This window comes from Theropithecus gelada, chromosome 12, assembly GCF_003255815.1.
Source record: "Theropithecus gelada isolate Dixy chromosome 12, Tgel_1.0, whole genome shotgun sequence".
NCBI lineage: Eukaryota > Metazoa > Chordata > Mammalia > Primates > Cercopithecidae > Theropithecus > Theropithecus gelada.
Window position 1 is genome coordinate 118,172,638 of NC_037680.1, and position 19,013 is coordinate 118,191,650.

Consider the following 19,013-nt stretch of genomic DNA (forward strand, 5'->3'; position numbering starts at 1 on the left):
ATCCCCAGTGTCTTCGAGACCCACACCTTTGGTGTGGAAGAAAGGAGACAAGATGTCATACGAAAAGGTTCTGTTGAAAGCCGCAGTCGGCCGGGCGCGGTGGCTCAAGCCTGTAATCCCAGCACTTTGGGAGGCCGAGACGGGCGGATCACGAGGTCAGGAGATCAAGACCATCCTGGCTAACACGGTGAAACCCCATCTCTACTAAAAAATACAAAAAAAAAAAAAAAAAAAAGAAAGCCGCAGTCTTGGAGCTGGAGGTTCCAGTGTGGACTACTTGGTGGTTCCCGTGAGGGGCTGGGCTGTTGTCAGCCCTGAGCTGGCCCCATGTGGGTCAGCTAGTGGCTGGGTGGGGCAGGCACTTTGACCAGAGCCTTGCCTGCCAGCTCCCTGCTGTGGCCACAGCCCCAGGGGTGCCTTGAGGTCCCATGCAGGGTGAGGGGACTGCGGGGGGCTTGAGGTCCTGAGGGCTGCTCCTGTTTGCTGTCAGAATGCACCTGGCCACCCTGGCGCAGTCATCCTTGAAACGTTCCAACAGCAATGTTTCAAGAAGCAGAGATGGGTTCTCACTATATTGCCCAGGCTGGCCTCAAGCTCCTAGGCTCAAGCAATTCTCCCACTTCTGCCTCCCACAATGTTAGGATTACAGCCGTAAGCCACCGTGCCTGGCCTGAAACATTACATGTTTGCCCGATTTGTCTTTCTTTTCTTCATAACCTTTTGGTTTTGTGTCTTGCTTAGACGGCAGCCTCATTCTCTTTTATCCTCTGACTTCGGTGGTTTTATTTTTTTACATTAAATCTTTGACCCGTATGGAACTGATTGTGATCTATGGAGTAGATCTGGGAGAGCCGATGTTCGTTATCATGACTGTTTAGAATTTTTCTGGCCATCACTATATGTTTTTTGTCTATTTGAACTTTGAAGTGACTTCTTAGTTAAAAATTCTCTTCTTGGAGATTATGCTAAAATTCAAGATTGTTTTATGCAAAAATCATCTCCTTTCCCCAAAAGGAGAGGCGTGCTGGGCCAGCGTGTGGGAGTGAGGACCTGCCTGTCAGGAACTCTTCTTGGGCAGGGGCCAGTGGGGCGGGGCAGAGCCAGCCCAGCCCTCCCCTCTTCTCCCAGGCAGAGCATGAATGGTCGTGTGACCACTGAGCAGCGGGGCAGATCCTAACCCAATTCCACGCCCCGGGAGGGTGAAGAGTGACGTCCCACTGGGCCTGGGTCCTGCCTCCCTGCTGTTCTAGCACCCCCAGCCCCCTGGCCCACTTGCCGCCTGCCCTCTCCTCCAGCTGCTGGGCTTCTTGCCCCGCTTTGCCTTGGTTACAATTCCTCCTTCCCCACTGGCTCGTTGTGCTCCTATGTACCCTGTAAAGCCCCATGCAAAGGCCCCAGCCCAAGCAGGAAGCTCACCCCTTGTGTCCTCTCCAGATGCTGAGCTCGTCGAGTGCAGCTGTGGTGTCTGCTTCCCTTGTAGCCTGTGCCTGACCTGCACCGAGACACTATGGCCCACGTGGCACCTCCAACCCATCACTGAGGGACCACGGACCACGTGGCACCCCACGCCATCATTGAGGGAACCCGGCCCACGTGGTAGCCCCACCCCATCATTGAGGGGCCTCTTTGCTGCTATCACCTGATGGGGGGCTTTGCCCAGTGGATGGGGGACCCTGGCTCCCTGCCCGACTCTGCGGTCAGGACTTATCCAGATCTGCTCTTCCCTGATTTGGCTGTACCTGCCGGGTTCCTGGGACCCAGGCCAGGCCTCCTCAGGCCTCCTCGTGTGGGCCCTGCCTCCCTGTCTGGAGGCATCATGCTTCCTTCAGGCCCAGTCAGCCCGGGCTGCCACAGCAGACACCACAGACAGGATGGCCCCAGCAGCAGACATGTGCTTCTCACGGTTCTGGAGGCCGGAAGGCGCGTGACCTCAAGCCAGCGTGGCAGGTTCCTAGGGAGGGCCCCCCTCCTGGCCTGCAGGTGCCACTTTCTCTCTGTGCCCCCATGTGGGGAGTGAGGGTGGGGAGTGGAAGCTGCACTCTGGTGTCTTCCTTGTCTCAGAAGGACACGAATCCCATTACAGGGTCTCCACCCGCCCTCACAACCTCGTCCAACCCTGACATGTCCCAGAGGCCCACCTCCAGGCACCGCCACGCTGTGTGTTAGGGGTTTGGCCCGTGGATTCTGGGGGCGCACAGTCCATTGCACCAAACTCTCGGCTTCTCCAGATCCCCTGGGGTGCAGAGCTCAGGGTCGCCGTCCCATCACAGTCTCCCAAGGGGCCCTGCCTGGGTAGAGGTCCCCTGACCTGCTCCCACCTCTGGTCCCAGGAGCGCAGCCCTGTCAGCTCCCGAACCCCAGGGAAGGGGATGGCTCATCCACTAGGCTCTTTCCAGCCCTGAACCATTCAAGGGTGGTCAGGGTGGGATCAGATTCAGGCCTGTCCTGGGTTGAGACCCCCTAACCCCTGGGCCAGCACCCAGTGGATTTGAGGACAAGATGTTACAGAGATGAGGGGAGGCCCAGACCTGTGTGGCCCAAGGACCTGGGCTTGGCCGAAGGATGGGAGGTGGGGTGGGGTTGGCACAGCCCGGCCTGGGCACTCATGGGCTGCCATTTCCACAGGTACTTCCGGGTCATCCTCCTCCTCCTCCTGGCCCTGACTCTGCTGGTGCTGGCCAGATTCCTTCTCACGGACTTAGAGCTTGTCACACCGTAAGTCCTGCCGCCACCGTAAGTCCTGCCCCGGGCAGGCGCCTCCTAACAGCCCCGAGGGCAGAGCCCGGGACCCCAGCATGGTCACACCTCCCCACTGGGCCTGAATCCCTCTGGAAGACGAGGGACAGATGGGCCCTTCCTTGGGGGCACCCGGAGAGTCTCCTGTTAACCACAAACCTGCCTGGGCCTCTGGGGAGGGCTCTGGGGAGCAGGGACCGGGTCTGGGTTTGGGGGCAGAGCCAGCTAGTGTGTGCAGAGGGTCCTTAGTGTGGTGGGCAGGGCTGGAGGCCTCCTTCTTGCTCCCCAAAACAGAGGTGGCCTGTGGGCCTGGGCTGGGCCTGGGCTGGGATCTGGGAAGGAAAAGGTCAGAACTGTGCTCAGGACAGACCTCGCAGCCCTGGGCCCGCCTGGAGACCCTCTCCTCTGCCCGCCTGTGGTACATCCTCTGTGGAGCCCCTGTGCATGGAGGTGCCCACCTCGCAGCCCAGCTGTGCCTCCAGACAGGGCTTCAGCCAGGCTGCTGGGAGGGTCTTCCAGGCCCTGCTACTCCCCAGCCCCTCTGGTTGGAAGAGAGAGGAAGCACCAGTCCCCTCTGGGCCGAGCTGAGCTGCCGGAGACAGGTCCCAAGGGCCCTGTCTTTGCTCACCCGCGTCGCCCAGGCTGGTTAGGCCTGGAGACCCTGACCCCACCATCCTGGTCACTCCTGCTGGCCCTGCTCTGGGGCAGGGAGGGCGCCTGCTACTCCAGGCCCACTGGGTAGGTGTCGTGAGGGGGTTCCAAGAGTGGGCCCAGCGTCTACTCCAGCCCTACATCTGGCCGCCAGTCTCGGCTTTGGGGTCCTTCCTTTTCCTGGTGTGAAGGGACTGCCAAGAAGCACCGCATGTGTGGCTGAGGTCACATGAGGTCACATGATGTCGCATGAGGTCACAGGGCCAGCTGCACGTGCACGCCTGGACGCCAGGGAGAAGGCTGGGGTGACGTGTGGGCCAGAGGGTGTAGCCCCTGAGGGAAACAGAGGTGGGTCTGAGGACACGGTCTCTGTGGGGCCCTGAGGCCGGGGCTGAGGGTCTGTAGGTTGGGGCGCAGTGACGGATCTGATGGGGGTTCCAGGGTTGGGGGTGTCAGCTGAAGAATCATGACATCTATAAATTTGGAGAGGAGACTTTGTTTCTTACAAAGTGTGGACATCCCACAGGCTGGGAGCACAGCCGTTGAAAGGCTGTGAGCGGACACTTCAAGAGAGGGGGTGGGACAGGGACATACTCTGAATGGCTTGGCCAAGTACACGTTCAGCAAGTGACGGGAGGAGCTGTGGATATTCGTAAAGGGGGTCCTGACGCATGTGTTCTGAACAAACACGTGTGTTACATGTGACCCACGTTCACCTTGGGGTGGAGACTGCACATCTAACTGCGTTACAATTAGGCCCTGCACGTCAGAAGGTGAAGCTGGGACGGGAAGCACTCGGTGCGCAGCCTCTGTAAACCGCCAGAACCGGTTCGGGGCTGGGGGTCCCTGCTCAGGAGACAGTTACTGAGATGAGGCTTTTGTCCGATTGCAGCTGTGGTTCTGGCTGGTGGAGCAGGGGTCAGCGAGGCAGCGTCTGGCGGGGTGAGCTGCACCTGCTTTAACGTTGTTCATCTCAAGGCCAGCGTTTGGCTGCCAGAGACAAAGAAAAGCTTGTGGCAGGGAGAACCTGGTTTCTGCTTTAAGTGCAGTGTGCGTGACTTAGCCCCTGCCTGGTGTGGCCTCAGGCCCTGTTGATAATTTGGTGTCTTATGGCCACAGTCGGTTCTGCTGGGCTATTGGTCTCTTTTTATTTTTTAATTAAAAGAAAAATTTTACTTTAAGTTCTGGGACACAGGTGCAGAATGTGCAGGTTTGTTACACTGGTATACACGTGCCATGGTGGTTTGTGTCTCACGCGTCCGTGTGAAGAGACCACCAAACAGGCTTTGTGTGAGCAACATGGCTGTTTATTTTACCTGGGTGCAGGTGGGCTGAGTCCGATAAAGGAGTCAGCAAAGGGTGGTGGGATTATCATTGGTTCTTATAGGTTTTGGGACAGGCGGTGAAGGTAAGAGCAAGGTTTTGGGGGCAGGGGGTGAAGCTCACCAAGTACATTCTGAAGGGTGGGGAGAATTACAAAGAAACTTCTTAAGGGTGGGGGAGATTATAAAGAACCTTCTAAAGGGTGGGGGAGATTACAAAGGACATTGATCAGTTAGCGTGGGACAGAAACAAATCACAATGGTGGAATGTCATCAGTTAAGGCTATTTTCACTTCTGTGGATCTTCAGTGGCTTCAGGCCATCTGGATGTTTACGTGCAGGTCACGGGATGTGATGGCTTAGCTTGGGCTCATAGGCCTGACAGTTTGCTGCACCTGTCAACCCGTCATCTGGGTTTCAAGCCCCGCATGCATTAGGTATTTCTCCTAATGCTTTCCCTCTCCTTGCCCCCACCCGCCCCGACAGGCCCTGGTATGTGCTGTTCCCCTCCCTGTGCCCACGTGTTCTCATTGTTCAAGTCCCATTTATGAGTGAGAACATGTGGTGTTTGGTTTCCTGTTCCTTTGTTAGTTTGCTGAGGATGATGGTTTCCAGCTTCATCCACGTCCCTGCAAAGGACATGAACTCATTCTTTTTTATAGCTACATAGTATTCCATGGTATATATGTGCCACATTTTCTTCATGGTCTCTATTTAACATTCACACTGGGCAGTTGCTGTGTCTAAACCGCAAAGGGGAGGGGGTGTGATGATGGGATGGGTCTGACCTCCCATCCCATCACTGCTGGGAACTCAGTTTTAAGGTGTGTCTGGGGTCCCCTTGGCCAAGTTGGGTTTCACGTAGGGTTTTATTTTTAGTTCTCAGGGGCACAGAGTTGGGGAGCATGGTTACGGAAGACAGTTGGGGGAGTCTGTGTTCGGGCCACCAGATGGGAGGTTGTGGAGTGGGGCAAGGCTTGGGGCCATGGTTCTGTGTTTACCCAGTGGGCCCCTGGCCGAGAGTTGGGGGGCTCAGGTTGGGAGGTCTTTCGTTGCGGTTGCCGGGCTGGGGTTCACTGTTGAGCGGGGATCGGGGCATCTGCACCCTTGCTGATGGTGGCCTGTGCCTTCCCTCCCAGCCTGTTTGGGGGCCAGGCCAAGGGGCCGCCGGTGACCAACATCATGTTCCTGAAGACGCACAAGACGGCCAGCAGCACGGTCCTCAACATCCTCTACCGCTTTGCCGAGACCCACAACCTGTCCGTGGCACTGCCCGCCGGCTTGCACGTCCACCTGGGCTATCCCAGGCTCTTCCTGGCACGCTATGTGGAAGGCGTGGAAGGTGTGGAAGGCGTGGAGCCGCAGCACCACTTCAACATCATGTGCAACCACCTGAGGTTCAACCTGCCTGAGGTGCGGTGGTCCGCTGGGGAGGAGGGTGGGCTGCGGCCGTGGCTGTGGCTGCAGGGTCTGAGTGGTGTAGCCTGGAGACTGGAGAGGAGGTGGAAGGCTTAGGGGCGGGGCATGCAGAGAGGGGGTGGGGAGGGCCTGGGCCGCACATCCTGCTGAGCCAACCCCTGCCCCTCCAGGTGGCCAGTAGCCTACAGTTGCTCTTGGAATGAGACCTAGGAGTCCCACAGCCCCTGCCCAAGGGCATCCCCAGTGCTCCCCCGCTTTTCTGGCCTCCTCTGGTACTGCACAGGCCCGGCTCACCCCACCCCGTGACCTTCGCTCCCATGGCTGCAGGCCCTCCTTTGGGTCCCTCAGGTCTCAGCACAGAGCCCTCTTCCCCCCAGGGCTTCCCTGACCTTCCTTACAAAAGAAGCAGGGCAGGGAGTGTGGGCAGGAGGGCTGTGGGCAGGCACAGGTGTTTTAGGGTCACCCCCAGCGCTCTGTGGAGAACGGCCAGCAGAGGCTAGGTGACGAGGTGAGGCCAGAGGGAGGCCCGGTGGGGAGAGGTGGTGGGCAGAGAGCGGGGCAGCTTGGCTGTGCTGTGAGGTGGGGGCCGTGGGGCAGAGGGAGGAGGAGGGGTCAGGAGGAGAGGAAAGGAAGAGGGTGGGAGCAGAGAGGAGGCCTCCCACTGCTCTCTCCCTGGGTTTCTGAGGATGGAGAAACCAGCGGTGTAGTTGGGCATGACTTTCTGCATGACTTTACTTTCTGTGGGTGGGGTATATCCTCCAGGACCTCTGAGGGGGCACAAGTGAGGGTAAGTCCAGACCCACCCTGCGGGGAACCCGGGTCATGGGCCTTCTCTGGGCCTCAGTTTCTTTGTTAGGTGGGTGTCACCCTGGCCTGGCAGCTGGTGGAGTGCTGAAGGCCCCCTGTGCCAGGGGCCCGAGGAGGGCCCTTCGTGTTGGGTCTGTGTCCCACAGCATCCCACCCCTAGAGGCCTCTGCGTCTTCTCGAGGTGCCAGTGGGAGCTCCTCCTCCCTCCTCCTGCTGAGGCCCCATCCTGGCGTCCTTGGCCTCTGTTTTGGGCCCCAGGGAACCAGTGACCGTGCTACAGGGCCTGCGTGTGGCCCTAGCTCTGCTCCCGCAGCTACTGCACGAGGAGGTGCCAGGCCCCGGTCCCTCCGCAGATGTGTGGATGGGGGGCTCCCCGAGCGGGTGTGGCCAGGACGCGCCTCCTCCCCGCGGGTGGGCCACCCTGGCCCGGGCCCGCGGTCCGCAGCCCGCCTCTCTGTCGCCACACAGGTGCAGAAAGTCATGCCCAACAACACCTTCTACTTCTCCATCCTGAGGAACCCCGTGTTCCAGCTGGAGTCCTCCTTCATCTACTACAAAACCTACGCCCCCGCCTTCCTGCGCGCGCCGAGCCTGGACGCGTTCCTGGCCTCGCCGCGGACGTTCTACAACGACAGCCTCCTCAAGAACGTCTACGCCAAGAACAACATGTGGTTCGACTTCGGCTTCGACCCCAACGCGCCGCGCGAGGAGGGCTACGTGCGCGCGCGCATCGCGGAGGTGGAGCGGCGCTTCCAGCTGGTGCTCATCGCCGAGCACCTGGACGAGTCCCTGGTGCTGCTGCGGCGCCGGCTGCGCTGGGCGCTGGACGACGTGGTGGCCTTCAGGATCAACGCCCGCAGCGCGCGCTCCGTGACCCGCCTGGCGCCCGAGACCCGGGAGCGCGCGCGGAGCTGGTGCGCGCTGGACTGGCGCCTGTACGAGCATTTCAACCGCAGCCTCTGGGGGCAGCTGCGCGCCGAGCTGGGGCCGCGGCGGCTGCGCGGGGAGGTGGAGCGGCTGCGCGCCCGGAGGCGCGAACTCGCGACCCTGTGCCTGCAGGACGGCGGCGCGCCCAGGAACCGCACGCAGATCAGAGACCCGCGCCTGCGCCCCTACCAGTCCGGCAAGGCCGACATCCTGGGCTACAACCTCCGGCCGGGCCTGGACAACCAGACGCTGCGCGTGTGCCAGAGGCTGGTGATGCCTGAGCTCCAGTACATGGCCCGCCTGTACGCCCTGCAGTTCCCGGAGAAGCCCCGCAAGAACATCCCGTTCCTGGGGGAGTAGAGGGGCCGGGGCCGGGGTCGGGGCCTCCTGCGGACAGCAGCCCCTCTCTCCGCCGTCACCGGGGAGGCCGGGGATCCTCGCAGGGCTTCTGGGGCGTTGGGAAACCCAGGCCCGCCGGCTACGGCTCTAAAATGAAGAGGGTGGAGACCCCAGTAAGGAGCCGCCCACCCCGACGATCCGCCCAGATCCCTCCCAGAGAGCGCCCTGAGCCCAGGCGGCAGCCCCCCTCCCCCCGCCCCCGGGTCCGAGGCTGTGCCTCTGTTCACTGAATAGGACTGAACAGGAGGGCGGGGGAGTAGGGGAAGCTGGATGGCAGGTCAGCACCTGCCCGGCAGGACGCGCATGCCCGTGAGCCCCGGCTCTCCCGAGGGTCCTGGGCACTGGGGCTGTGGGTCCTCGGAGGAACTCAGAGTGGCTCCCCTGAATTTCCCGGCGCTGGCAACAAGGTGCTGGTCCCAGAGACAGCTGCAGGCACAGGCAGTGCCACAAAGACCAGCCCGGAAACGGGGCAGGGGCCAGGGGTCAGCCGCTCCCGAACAGCTCCCCATCTTTAGCTGCAGGAGGTTTGGTTCTGATGGAAGGACGTTTTCTACAGAGATGGCACAGCTGCTCACAAGACCAGAGCTCTAGCTCGGCTCCACGACCCCTGCTGGTCAGCCCCTAATGCCCCGTGAAGGAGAGGACGTCTCACTTGCCAAAGGAGTGGTTGGGGGTCCACATACCCTTGGTTGCCTTGGAGACCATGTTCGGTGTGGTGCCAGAGGGCAGCTGTGGGCACCCCTCTTCGTCATTCACACGGAGGGACAGAGCCTCCCTGCCTGGCAGGACGTGATCCCTGGCTGCCAGGGGCTCAGCGGGTAAAGGGGTGCACATGCTGGGACCAGCCGATGCTTGGGGCACCCAGGAAACGCAGCTACTCTGCTGCACGCCAGCCTGGAGGTTGAGACCCCAGCAGTGGATCTAGGCCTGCAGGTCTAGGTGTGTCCTTGCTTTTTTGGGGGGGGCAGGGAACCAGTATTTCAAAGAAGAGAGAGAACCCAAACCAGCAGCATAGGCAGCTCCCTCGGACCCCAGTGTAATGGGGGAGCTTCAGGAAGAGTGAATTTTCAGTGAGAGTCGGCTGTGAAGAATGGCACGAGCTCCACTGAGTCAGAGTCAGCCAGGGACCTCAGCAGGTCACCCTCCCTCCTATGCCCAGGGACCTCTGCAGGCTGCCCACCCTCCCGCCCCTCTCAGCCCAGGGACCTCTGCAGGCCGCCCACCCTCCCTCCCCGCTCAGCCCAGGGACTCCTGCAGGCCACCCTCCCTCCCTCCCCGCTCAGCCCAGGGACTCCTGCAGGCCGCCCACCCTCCCTCCCCGCTCAGCCCAGGGACCTCTGCAGGCCGCCCACCCTCCTGCCCCTCTCAGCCCAGGGACTCCTGCAGGACACCCTCCCTCCCCTCTCAGCCCAGGGAAGCCACAGGAGGGGATTCCGCCAGGTAAAGGGAGAGTGGCCCTGGAGGAGCCCACGTGCCAACAACAGGAGTCCCGGAAGACAGAGAAGACCACAGATGAGAAAGCAGGTCACGCTGAGAACAAAACATTCCCGGACCACACCCAGGGTCAGGCTGCTCCTTCCCGAGGCCCGATAGCGAGATGCAGATGAACTGGGGAAGAAGAGAGATTTTATTTCTGTAACTGGTTACAGGGAGATGGCCCGGAAACGATTACCAGACTTAACTCCAGATTACAGAGTTTTTCCAGAGCTTATAAACCTTGTAGACTCTATGTCTACGTGTAAGTGTGATTCATCTAAAGACATAAGTGATTAAATTCTTCTAATCTATAACTAAGTTCGAGTCCTGAAGATCTTCCTCTGGAACCTCAGTAAATTTACTTGATCTAAATGGGTCCAGGTGTTTACCCTTATCTTGTCTTCTGCTAAATCATGGAGGTTTGGGGAGTTCCTTCAGAGCCCAGTAAACTTGTTTGTAGAGGCCTGGGGAGTTTTTTCAGACCCCCTCAATAAAACCTGTTTAATACTAAACGGGTCCTGTTAAGAATTCCTTCATGATCTTGTCATGCTTCAAGGCCCGGGAAAGCCCTGGGCAGAACTCTTGGTGGGCTTTTGTTACTTCCCAGCTTTGTATGAGGCGCTGGCTCTCAGCTCCTAATATTTCACTTCACCCTCAGTCAGTGCCGGACAGTTGTCATGGAGGCCTGCGTCGGTGAGGCCTGGCCTGCCGTGGAAACATTCCCCTGAGTTGAAGAAAGACTCACGGTTTTCAGCATCCCGTTACCCTCTGAGCATCAAGCAGAACCCGCCGGCCCCAAAACCAGGCCCCTTTGGCACACCGGGCCCGAGTGAGCCCAGCAGGAAGAGGTCTGCTTCTGAGCAGAGCTCAGGTCGTCTCTGGGAGGACGAGCGAGGGTTGGAGGCAGTGGCTGCTGCGGTGGCAGCCCTGTCCCCGAACAGAGCGCAGGTTGTCTCTGGGAGGACGAGCGAGGGTTGGGGCGGTGGCCGCTGCGGTGGCAGCCCTGTGCCCAGGCATGGACTCTGCCCTCAGCTTCAGGCACCGAAGAAATGAAGTTACAGGAGGGGCACACGGTCCTTTTGTCTCTGCCTTCGAGGTTGGTGGGAACTGAAACTGGTACCATCTTTTTGAATGGAAATTTGGGGTCTTTCTGGCGACGTAAAATGGTGTGTGGTTTGCAGTAGAGTGTTGAGAACAGCCTGTTCGGGTTGTGCATTGAGAAGGGGCGGTTAAAATGCCGCCACATCGTGCAGCCGTGAAAGGGGGAACACAGTGTGGCCGAAACTGCTTTTGGGGAGGGGGCACGTCCCAGCCTTCCGTGTGATGCTGGGGTCAGCGTGGCCCCTCGGCTGCCAGAGCTCACGAAGGCAGTTAAGGAAAGCTTCCTCCCGGTGGCTTTCATCCCACAGGGACAGAGCCTCAGATGTGCCCAGGGACCTCTGAGCAGCCATGGGCCACGGGGTGACAGTTGGGGGTGGTGGGACCCGTGGCTGGCATATACCCCAGGTAGACGGTGGCTTGTCCAGGCAGAGATGCCCAGGGGAAGGAGGTGGCACCTGAGGGCAAATCTGGCTTTTCAGGAGAAGCTGAAAACACGGGCTTTTCTGTGAAATCTCTAGATTGAAAAAAGTGGGCTTGAAAAGCCTCAAGCAGAGGGAGTGAGGCCTGCCCCCCATCCCAGCTCTGTGGGCACACCCTGGTCAGACAGCCCTGCTCCAGACCCAGCCTCTGTCTCAGGGTGGCCCAGGAGGGGGCTTTGCAAGGTGACGTGGGGGCTTGGAGGCCCCGTTTCCCTATGAGCCTGGGTGCTTAGGGGATGGCCCTGGTCAGACTCCACCAGGCCCAGACTTGGGGGACAGGAGAAGGGGAGATGGGCCACCCCGTTCTGGTTGGGCTGGGGTGGGGCTTCTGAGAGCTGGGGAGGTTGTCCCTTCCCACCCACCTGCCCCAGTATTCTTGGCTGTGAGCAGGAGGATGTGTACAACGGCCAAGTTGCCTGGACTCGGTACGCCCCTCTGGGGGTTGTGAGTGCACAGGGCACTGGTGAGCGGCCCACGGGGGTCACATGGCCCACGGGGGGCACGCAGATGAGTTGGAAGGAGCTGGGGCCCACTCCTCCCACTTCCTTCTCTCCCACATCCTCCCCGGCCCCCTCCCAGCTCCCCCCAGTAAATCCCCTCAGGCTCCAAGACCTGGAGGGACGCAGCAGGTTTGTAATCTCAGCCTGGAAACCACATGACCTCCCTGTTTCCCACCACAGCCCCCCAGGTTTCAGAAGCAGTTGAGGACGCCCTTCGCAGGGGAGGGAGGGACAGTGAGAAGGGAGGGTGTTCAGGGCCCAGGGAGCCCCCGCAGAGGCTGCCCCATCAGAGCGCACTGGGGACCTGTGGCCTCCTCTGAGATTCTGGCCTGGGCAGTGGTCATTTGAGCATCGGTTACCAAGGCTGCCTCCGAAATGGCAGGCCGGGGTCAGGCCAGCATGAATGGGGCTGGCAGGAGTCCTGCAGGGGCAGCTGTGCTGGGGAGGGGTCACCCTGGGCCCTGAGAGGCACAGGACATGGTGATGGGGTGCTGGCCTACCAGAAGCACATACACGGAGCTGGAGCCCAGCAAGGCCCCAGGGGCCACTGTCCTGTGCTGTGAGGGGCTGTGCTGTGCCAGGGGAGGCCCCGCACCCAGGAAGCCCGGAAGAGAGTGTGCACTCACGGAGCCCTCCTGCCAGGGCTGCATCTCTTCAGCAGCAGACCCCTGTGTCCCCCTGGGAGGTCCACTGTGGCCTCACCACAGCCCTTGTTGGAGGGCACATCCCTGTGTCCTCAGCACCCCAGTGTTGAGCGTGTCGACCTGCAGAGGGGAGCCTGTGCTGGCCCCAGGCATCTGTGTGGCTCGTGGGTGCCCATCTGCACCCCTGGCTCCGCTCTGGGCTTCAGTGGAGCTGTGCCACCGTGGGAGTGTCCAGGGTCCTGACGTAGCCCTGGGACGTGGCCAGCTCCCTGGCCTGCTGCCCGCACAGTGGGCCCTTGTCTCTGCTCTGGGTCAGGCGAGGCAGCCACCCATGATGAGCTCTGCAGCCTTCCCGAGGTGGCCGGTGAGTCCCTGCCCTTTGCACCCCCAGTGCCCTCACCCCTCTACCCTGGCGCTCGGGGCCAGGACCCGCTCCTGAGGGATCTGTCCTGCTGGCCGGCTCCTCTGTCTGGGGGTGCTGGACGAGTCCCACCGCTTGCCAACCCCAGGGTGGCTCCTCAGCTCTCAAACAAGGGGCGGGCTGCATGGATTCTGAGGGCCCCTCCAACAAGAGGTCCCACACGTGTCTCCCAATGGGACAGGTTCCTGGCCCACAGGGTGGGTGTGACACTGAGGGTTCCTGGGGGCAGATTCAGGGCATGGGATGGAGGCAGATGGGTTGTGAGAGGCCCAATGCAGGGGGCCGGCGCCAGCCCACCGGGTCGTTCTGCAGATGGGCTGGTCGGGGACGCTCTACCAGGTGAAGGGTCTGTGGCTGGAGTCTTCACCCTGGCCAGGGCACAGGATGTTCACAGCGCAGGCTGAGGGTCAGAGCCGCCGAGGGCCCCCGCCGGGATCCTGCGCAAAGCTTTGGCCTCTGCACTTTACGTGGGCGCATGTGAATGCCCCTCGCCAAGGTGTTCCTACACCTGACGGGTCCCAGGACAAGAAGTGCTGACCCCAGAGGGTGTGTGCGGAGGGCCTGGGCTGACCTCAGGGCTCTAGGGGGGCCCACACAGGATGGGCTGCGAGGGGTGGGGATGGGGGGTCTGTGATGGCCCCCTGCCAAGCCAGAGTGAACCCTACAACCGGTCCAAGGGTCCAGGGGCCAGAAGGCCAGGTTCTCCTGGAGGTCCCATCTCCCCCAGGCCTTGGTTTCCCCTTCTGTGACTCCACACCCCTGAGAAGGGCCCTGTCAGGGAGGGCGGGGGCACTGGTTAATGTCCAGGACACAGCCGTCCCCGTCAAGCCAAACCTCTGGAACATGCTGAACTGGCCGCACTGAGCAGGGCTGGCCTCTGAGACGGAGGGGCCTGCTGAGGACACAGAGGCTCTGTGGAACCCAGGGAACTGGCCGCACTGAGCAGGGCTGGCCTCTGAGATGGAGGGGCCTGCTGAGGACACAGAGGCTCTGTGGAACTCAGGGCCTGGCTGTGGCAAGGATACCCCAAGCCAAGTGTGTGGCAGCCTTGTCCTCTCTGTGGGCCTCAGTTTCCCCTCTGTGCAACGAGGGGAGTGACCAGCTGGTTTCTGGAGCCTCCTTCCCTCCCTCTCTGTCCCCAGGAGTGGGCCTGGGCCTCATGTCTGCAGGGGGTGCTGACGCCGGGTCCTGTGGCCCGGGCCTTGGGGAGGGAGCCAAGTGCCGAGAGAATGTCTTGCTTGTGCCTGCTCAGCCCAGAGGGACACGTGGCGTCTGCACCTGCTTCCCGCTTGGGCACAATTGCCCTTTGAGAGCAGAGCCAGGGGCTTCTTGGGGACAGGAAGCTGCTCTCAGAAGCCGCACACTGGTGGTGGGGAGCAGCAGGAAGGGGCCGGCCAGCTGTCCTAGCCAAGAGCCTTTCAGGAACCGGCGGCCCAGGGCAGAGGTGGCTGGAGGTGCAGCTGTCTGTTTGGGCCTCAGGTGTAGGGGCAAGGCCTGCCCGGGTTTTGCACGAGTGTTGCGCCTTTACCTGGGTCTCCATCGGTCCCACCTGACTCGTGAGTGTGCGTGGGTCCCCGTTGTAGGCAGGCGTTGTGCCCTGGCCAGGTGCGGTGTTCAGCATCCGGCCATCTCCCTCCTCCCTCCTCCCCTTAGCCTCCCATCCAGGTGCCCCGTGTGCCCAGCCTGGGTGACTGGCCATGGCTCTGACCGCTCCAAGTCCTGCACGGTGGGTACCAGCGTTCCCACCTGTCTGCAGCTGCACCACCTCCCCGTGCCGGGCTGTGCGTGCTCACGCACGGCCCGGCCTGGCTTTGTGTGGTCAGACAGAGAGACCCCCAGGCAGGTCCCGCCTGCAGCAAGCAGACCCCATATGTGCCCCAAATGCCCGCTCACCCAGGCCCTGCCCTGGTGGGTGTTGTCTGGGAGCCCCACTCAGCTTTGGGGCTTCTGATTCCTGTGGGTGCTTCTCAGGTCAGGGCCCGCAGGTGCAAAGCACCAGGCAGTGGGGTGGGGGCACTATGGGGCCAGCTGCCTGCAGGCAGGGGTCTGATCACCGAGCACCTGTCCCCTGCAGGATCCCTGGCTATGGGCGACCCGATGACATTCAGGAAGTGGGAGCGGGTCCCCTGTCCCCATGGCTCCCAGCAGTCCCTGTGAGCTCACCTCTTTGTGTCTCTGTTTGCCGTGGCCTCTATTCTGGGGACACTGAGCCTCTCCTTGCTCGAGGTTTTGGGTCCTGATTGTCCACATGACCTCCTGCTGGGTGAATTCCGGGATGACCCTGTGTCCTGGGCACATGGCTGGCAGGGTCCCGGGGCTCTCCGGCCAGCCTCCCCTGCACCTCCGCACCAACTAGCCTGGCCGAGGGTCAACTCCCAGAGCCGTGTTGAGAGGGGAAGGTCTGATTCCACAGACATTTGGGGTACAGGGGTTGTGAGGGTGGACTGGGGAGGGGCTGCTCCAGATCTGGGGTGAGGGAGTCAGAAACAGGGCTGACCCCAAGGTGGGTGCAGGAAGAGCCCTAGGTGTGGGCAGGAGCTGTCTGCACCTCCTGAGCCCCTTCCCCAATCCAGAGGAGGAGCGAGTGTGGGGCTCCCTGGGCCTGCCTTGCTGACCTGTGGCCCTGTACTGACCAGCAGAGCATGGGGGCCCCTCATACCCCTTCACGGACAGTGCTCTTTGAGCGGGAGAGGACCGGCCTGACCTACCGCGTGCCCTCGCTGCTCCCTGTGCCCCCCGGGCCCACCCTGCTGGCCTTTGTGGAGCAGCGGCTCAGCCCCGACGACTCCCATGCCCACCGCCTGGTGCTGAGGAGGGGCACGCGGGCCGGGGGCTCCGTGCGGGTGAGTGGCCAGGCCCACTGGGGCTGCACACCCAGGGACAGGGGCGGGGGTGGCGGTGGCAGGCGGGTGCCCGAGATAGAGATGAGCAAACCAGGCTCAGCTGTCTCGGGTGCCCCACGGGGGGCTGTGCCCACGTCCCTGGACATCCTAGTCAGTGGCACTTCCTCCTCTGGGCAGTGGGGCGCCCTGCAGGTGCTGGGGACAGCGGCCCTGGCAGAGCACCGGTCCATGAACCCCTGCCCCGTGCACGACACTGGCACAGGCACCGTCTTCCTCTTCTTCATCGCGGTGCTGGGCCACACGCCCGAGGCCGTGCAGATCGCCACGGGAAAGAACGCCGCACGCCTCTGCTACGTGGCCAGCCGTGACGCCGGCCTCTCGTGGGGCAGCGCCCGGGACCTCACCGAGGAGGCCATCGGTGGTGCCGTGCAGGGTAGGCGGGCAGGGTGCCAGTCTGGGTCCCTCGGATTGGCCACGGTCCACATGGAAGGGAGATTCCAGCTGGAAATGTCCATTCTGCTCCACCCCCGCCCCTGCCTCCAGCCACAAGGGAACCAACCAGCCCTCTCCCCAGGACTGTCCTGGGCCTCCCGTCCCAGGCAAATGGGTACTGGTCGCCACCCAGTCCATCCGGTGGGCAGGAGCAGGCCCTCTATGGCTGATCAGACTCTCATCCCCCCGGGTCATCCCTTTATCTGCAGAGGAGAAGGCTGAATGCTGAGGTGTCTCTCAGCTCCCAAACCAACAGCCACCCCACCCCACCCCTTCCTCTTATTCTTTACTCCCTTCTCACCCTGCCCAGGGCCTGGCCAGGCCTCGCCACGGCTTTCCCTCCACCCCGTCCTCTGTGGCCACCTGACCCTGGCCTGTGGGAGCCACAGCAGGGAGTGGAGAAGATACATGGCGGACCCCAGGACCCCACCGCAGGGCCTCACTCCCCCTGCCCGCCCTCCGCTGTATCTGTATGGGCAGTGCTCACCAGCCTCCCTGGGTGCCATCCACCTGGGCACGGCTGCTAAGGGCTGGGAGAGGCTTGTCAGCCTGGGAGGACTCAGGGCGGCTGCGATGAGTTGTGTGGAAGGCTGGTCAGAGTGCGACGGTCCTAACCCGAGGCACCAGCCCCTCCTTCCCCGACCCCTGTGCCTTCCCCGACCCCTGTGCCTTCCTCCATCCGCCCCCCTCCCACAACCTCGGGGACTCAGCAGCCCCTCCCACCTCCGCCCTCCTCCCCACAGACTGGGCCACGTTTGCCGTGGGTCCCGGCCACGGCGTGCAGCTGCCCTCAGGCCGCCTGCTGGTGCCCGCCTACACCTACCGCGTGGACCGCCGAGAGTGTTTTGGCAAGATCTGCCGGACCAGCCCCCACTCCTTCGCCTTCTACAGCGATGACCACGGCCGCACCTGGCGCTGTGGAGGCCTCGTGCCCAACCTGCGCTCGGGCGAGTGCCAGCTGGCGGCAGTGGATGGTGGACAGGCCGGCAGCTTCCTCTACTGCAATGCCCGGAGCACCCTGGGCAGCCGCGTGCAGGCACTCAGCACTGACGAGGGCACCTCCTTCCTGCCCGCAGAGCGCGTGGCTTCCCTGCCCGAGACTGCCTGGGGCTGCCAGGGCAGCATCGTGGGCTTCCCAGCCCCCGCCCCCAGCAGGCCACGGGATGACGGTTGGTCAGTGGGCCCCGGGAGTCCCCTTCACCCTCCATGCCTTGGTCCTGGAGTCCATGAACCCCCAGAGGAGGCTGCTGGAGACCCCCATGGAGGCCAGGTGCCTGGTGGGCCCTGCAGCCATCTGCAGCCTCAGGGGGACGGCCCCAGGCAGCCTGGCCCCAGGCCTGGGGTCAGTGGGGATGTGGGGTCCTGGACCCTAGCGCTCCCCATGCCCTTTGCTGCCCCGCCCCAGAGCCCCACGTGGCTGCTGTACTCTCACCCAGTGGGGCGCAGGGCTCGGCTGCACATGGGTATCCGGCTGAGCCAGGCCCCGCTGGACCCGCACAGCTGGACAGAGCCCTGGGTGATCTACGAGGGCCCCAGCGGCTACTCCGACCTGGCGTCCATCGGGCCGGCCCCTGAAGGGGGCCTGGTTTTCGCCTGCCTGTACGAGAGTGGGGCCAGGACCTCCTATGATGAGATTTCCTTTTGCACATTCTCCCTACGTGAGGTCCTGGAGAACGTGCCCACCAGCCCCGAGCCGCCCAACCTTGGGGACAAGCCTCGGGGGTGCTGCTGGCCCTCCTGACAGGCCTTCTGGCCGTGCCCATGCCCCTTGGGTGCCCGGGGCAGAGGGGTGGAATATGCTGGGGTGCCCTGGGATGGATGTGGGGGGGCTCTTAGTGCAGAATCCTGTGGATTAGAAGCAAGTTTCTCCTCAGAGTTCTCAAGCAGGGGTTGCTCTTTGAGAAGGGGAACAGCGGCTGGGAGTGAGCAGGGCAGGGTAGGGGCAGGAAGTGGGCCCTGGGCGACCCCCCACAGCTCCCTCCCGAGGCTGCAGGGTCAGGCACAGGACTGCAGGTAGCCCAGGGTGTTGTGGGTGGCAGCACTTGCTTGCTGGCTGCTTTCTGGCTCGAAATAAAGGAATCGTGCTTGTGTCGGGGTAGACGTTTCTTTCCTTTTCAGGTTCCAGCCCTGGGGAGGGGAGCTCTGCTCTAACCCGCTTCTCTGACCCCCATCCCAAAATCTCACTGCCTTGGCAAAGCTCTGCTTCTAAACATCCCGGGGCCAGCAGAGGGAGGGCAGGAGGGAGGAAGCGACTTCCACCCTTGGCCTCCTGTGCGGTGATCTGGAAGTGGTCTGCCGCACTCTCTGAACTTCCTACCAGAGGAGTAGGAGGCAGGGCCTCTCCCCGCAGAGCTGGACACCAGGAGGGGGTCACCTTCCAGGACCAGCCCTGTGTCCCGCCCCCCGACCCCACCCTGCAGAGGGCTTGGGCTCCGCTGGGGCTGTTTCCCCAGGGAAGTTCCTTTTTATTTATTCTCCTTTTAAAGTCTTCATTGCTGATGACAAAAGCAACATGTGCTTACTGTAGAAAATCTGGAAAATGAGCCGGGCACAGTGGCTCACGCCTATAATCCCAGCACTTTGGGAGGTCGAGGCAGGTGGATCACCTGAGGTCAGGAATTCGAGACCAGCTTGGCCAACGTGGTGAAATCCCGTCTCTACTAAAGATACAAAAATGAGCTGGGCATCGTGGTGGGCACCTGTAATCTCAGCTACTTGGGAGGCTGAGGCAGGAGAATCACTTTAACCTAGGAGGCGGAGGTTGCAGTGAGCCAAGATTGTGCCACTGCACTCCAG

At 62.0% G+C, this 19,013-nt stretch overlaps 2 protein-coding genes across 5 annotated transcripts; both read left to right on the forward strand.

The window, feature by feature from the left end:
- The first annotated feature begins 2,605 nt into the window (after positions 1-2,605).
- GAL3ST2 (galactose-3-O-sulfotransferase 2) lies at positions 2,606-8,344 on the forward strand. The gene is made up of 3 exons (XM_025403974.1): positions 2,606-2,715; positions 5,849-6,122; positions 7,404-8,344. Exons 1-3 carry the CDS (start codon positions 2,606-2,608, stop codon positions 8,220-8,222), a joined length of 1,203 nt encoding a protein of 400 aa, XP_025259759.1. The 3' UTR covers positions 8,223-8,344.
- Positions 8,345-10,408: 2,064 nt separating this feature from the next.
- On the forward strand, positions 10,409-18,315 carry NEU4 (neuraminidase 4). Of its 4 annotated transcripts, none has more exons than XM_025404843.1 (4): positions 10,409-10,853; positions 15,522-15,725; positions 15,903-16,158; positions 16,961-18,315. In XM_025404843.1, the coding sequence occupies exons 2-4, from the start codon at positions 15,525-15,527 to the stop codon at positions 17,956-17,958; spliced, it is 1,455 nt and encodes a 484-aa protein (XP_025260628.1). In that variant the 5' UTR covers positions 10,409-10,853; positions 15,522-15,524; the 3' UTR covers positions 17,959-18,315. The 4 variants fall into 4 exon arrangements, with proteins under 4 accessions (XP_025260628.1, XP_025260629.1, XP_025260626.1 ...); XM_025404844.1 differs by having other exon boundaries at positions 10,647-10,853; positions 15,519-15,725; XM_025404841.1 differs by lacking the exon at positions 10,409-10,853 and adding an exon at positions 12,300-12,825 and having other exon boundaries at positions 15,519-15,725.
- Positions 18,316-19,013: the final 698 nt, after the last annotated feature.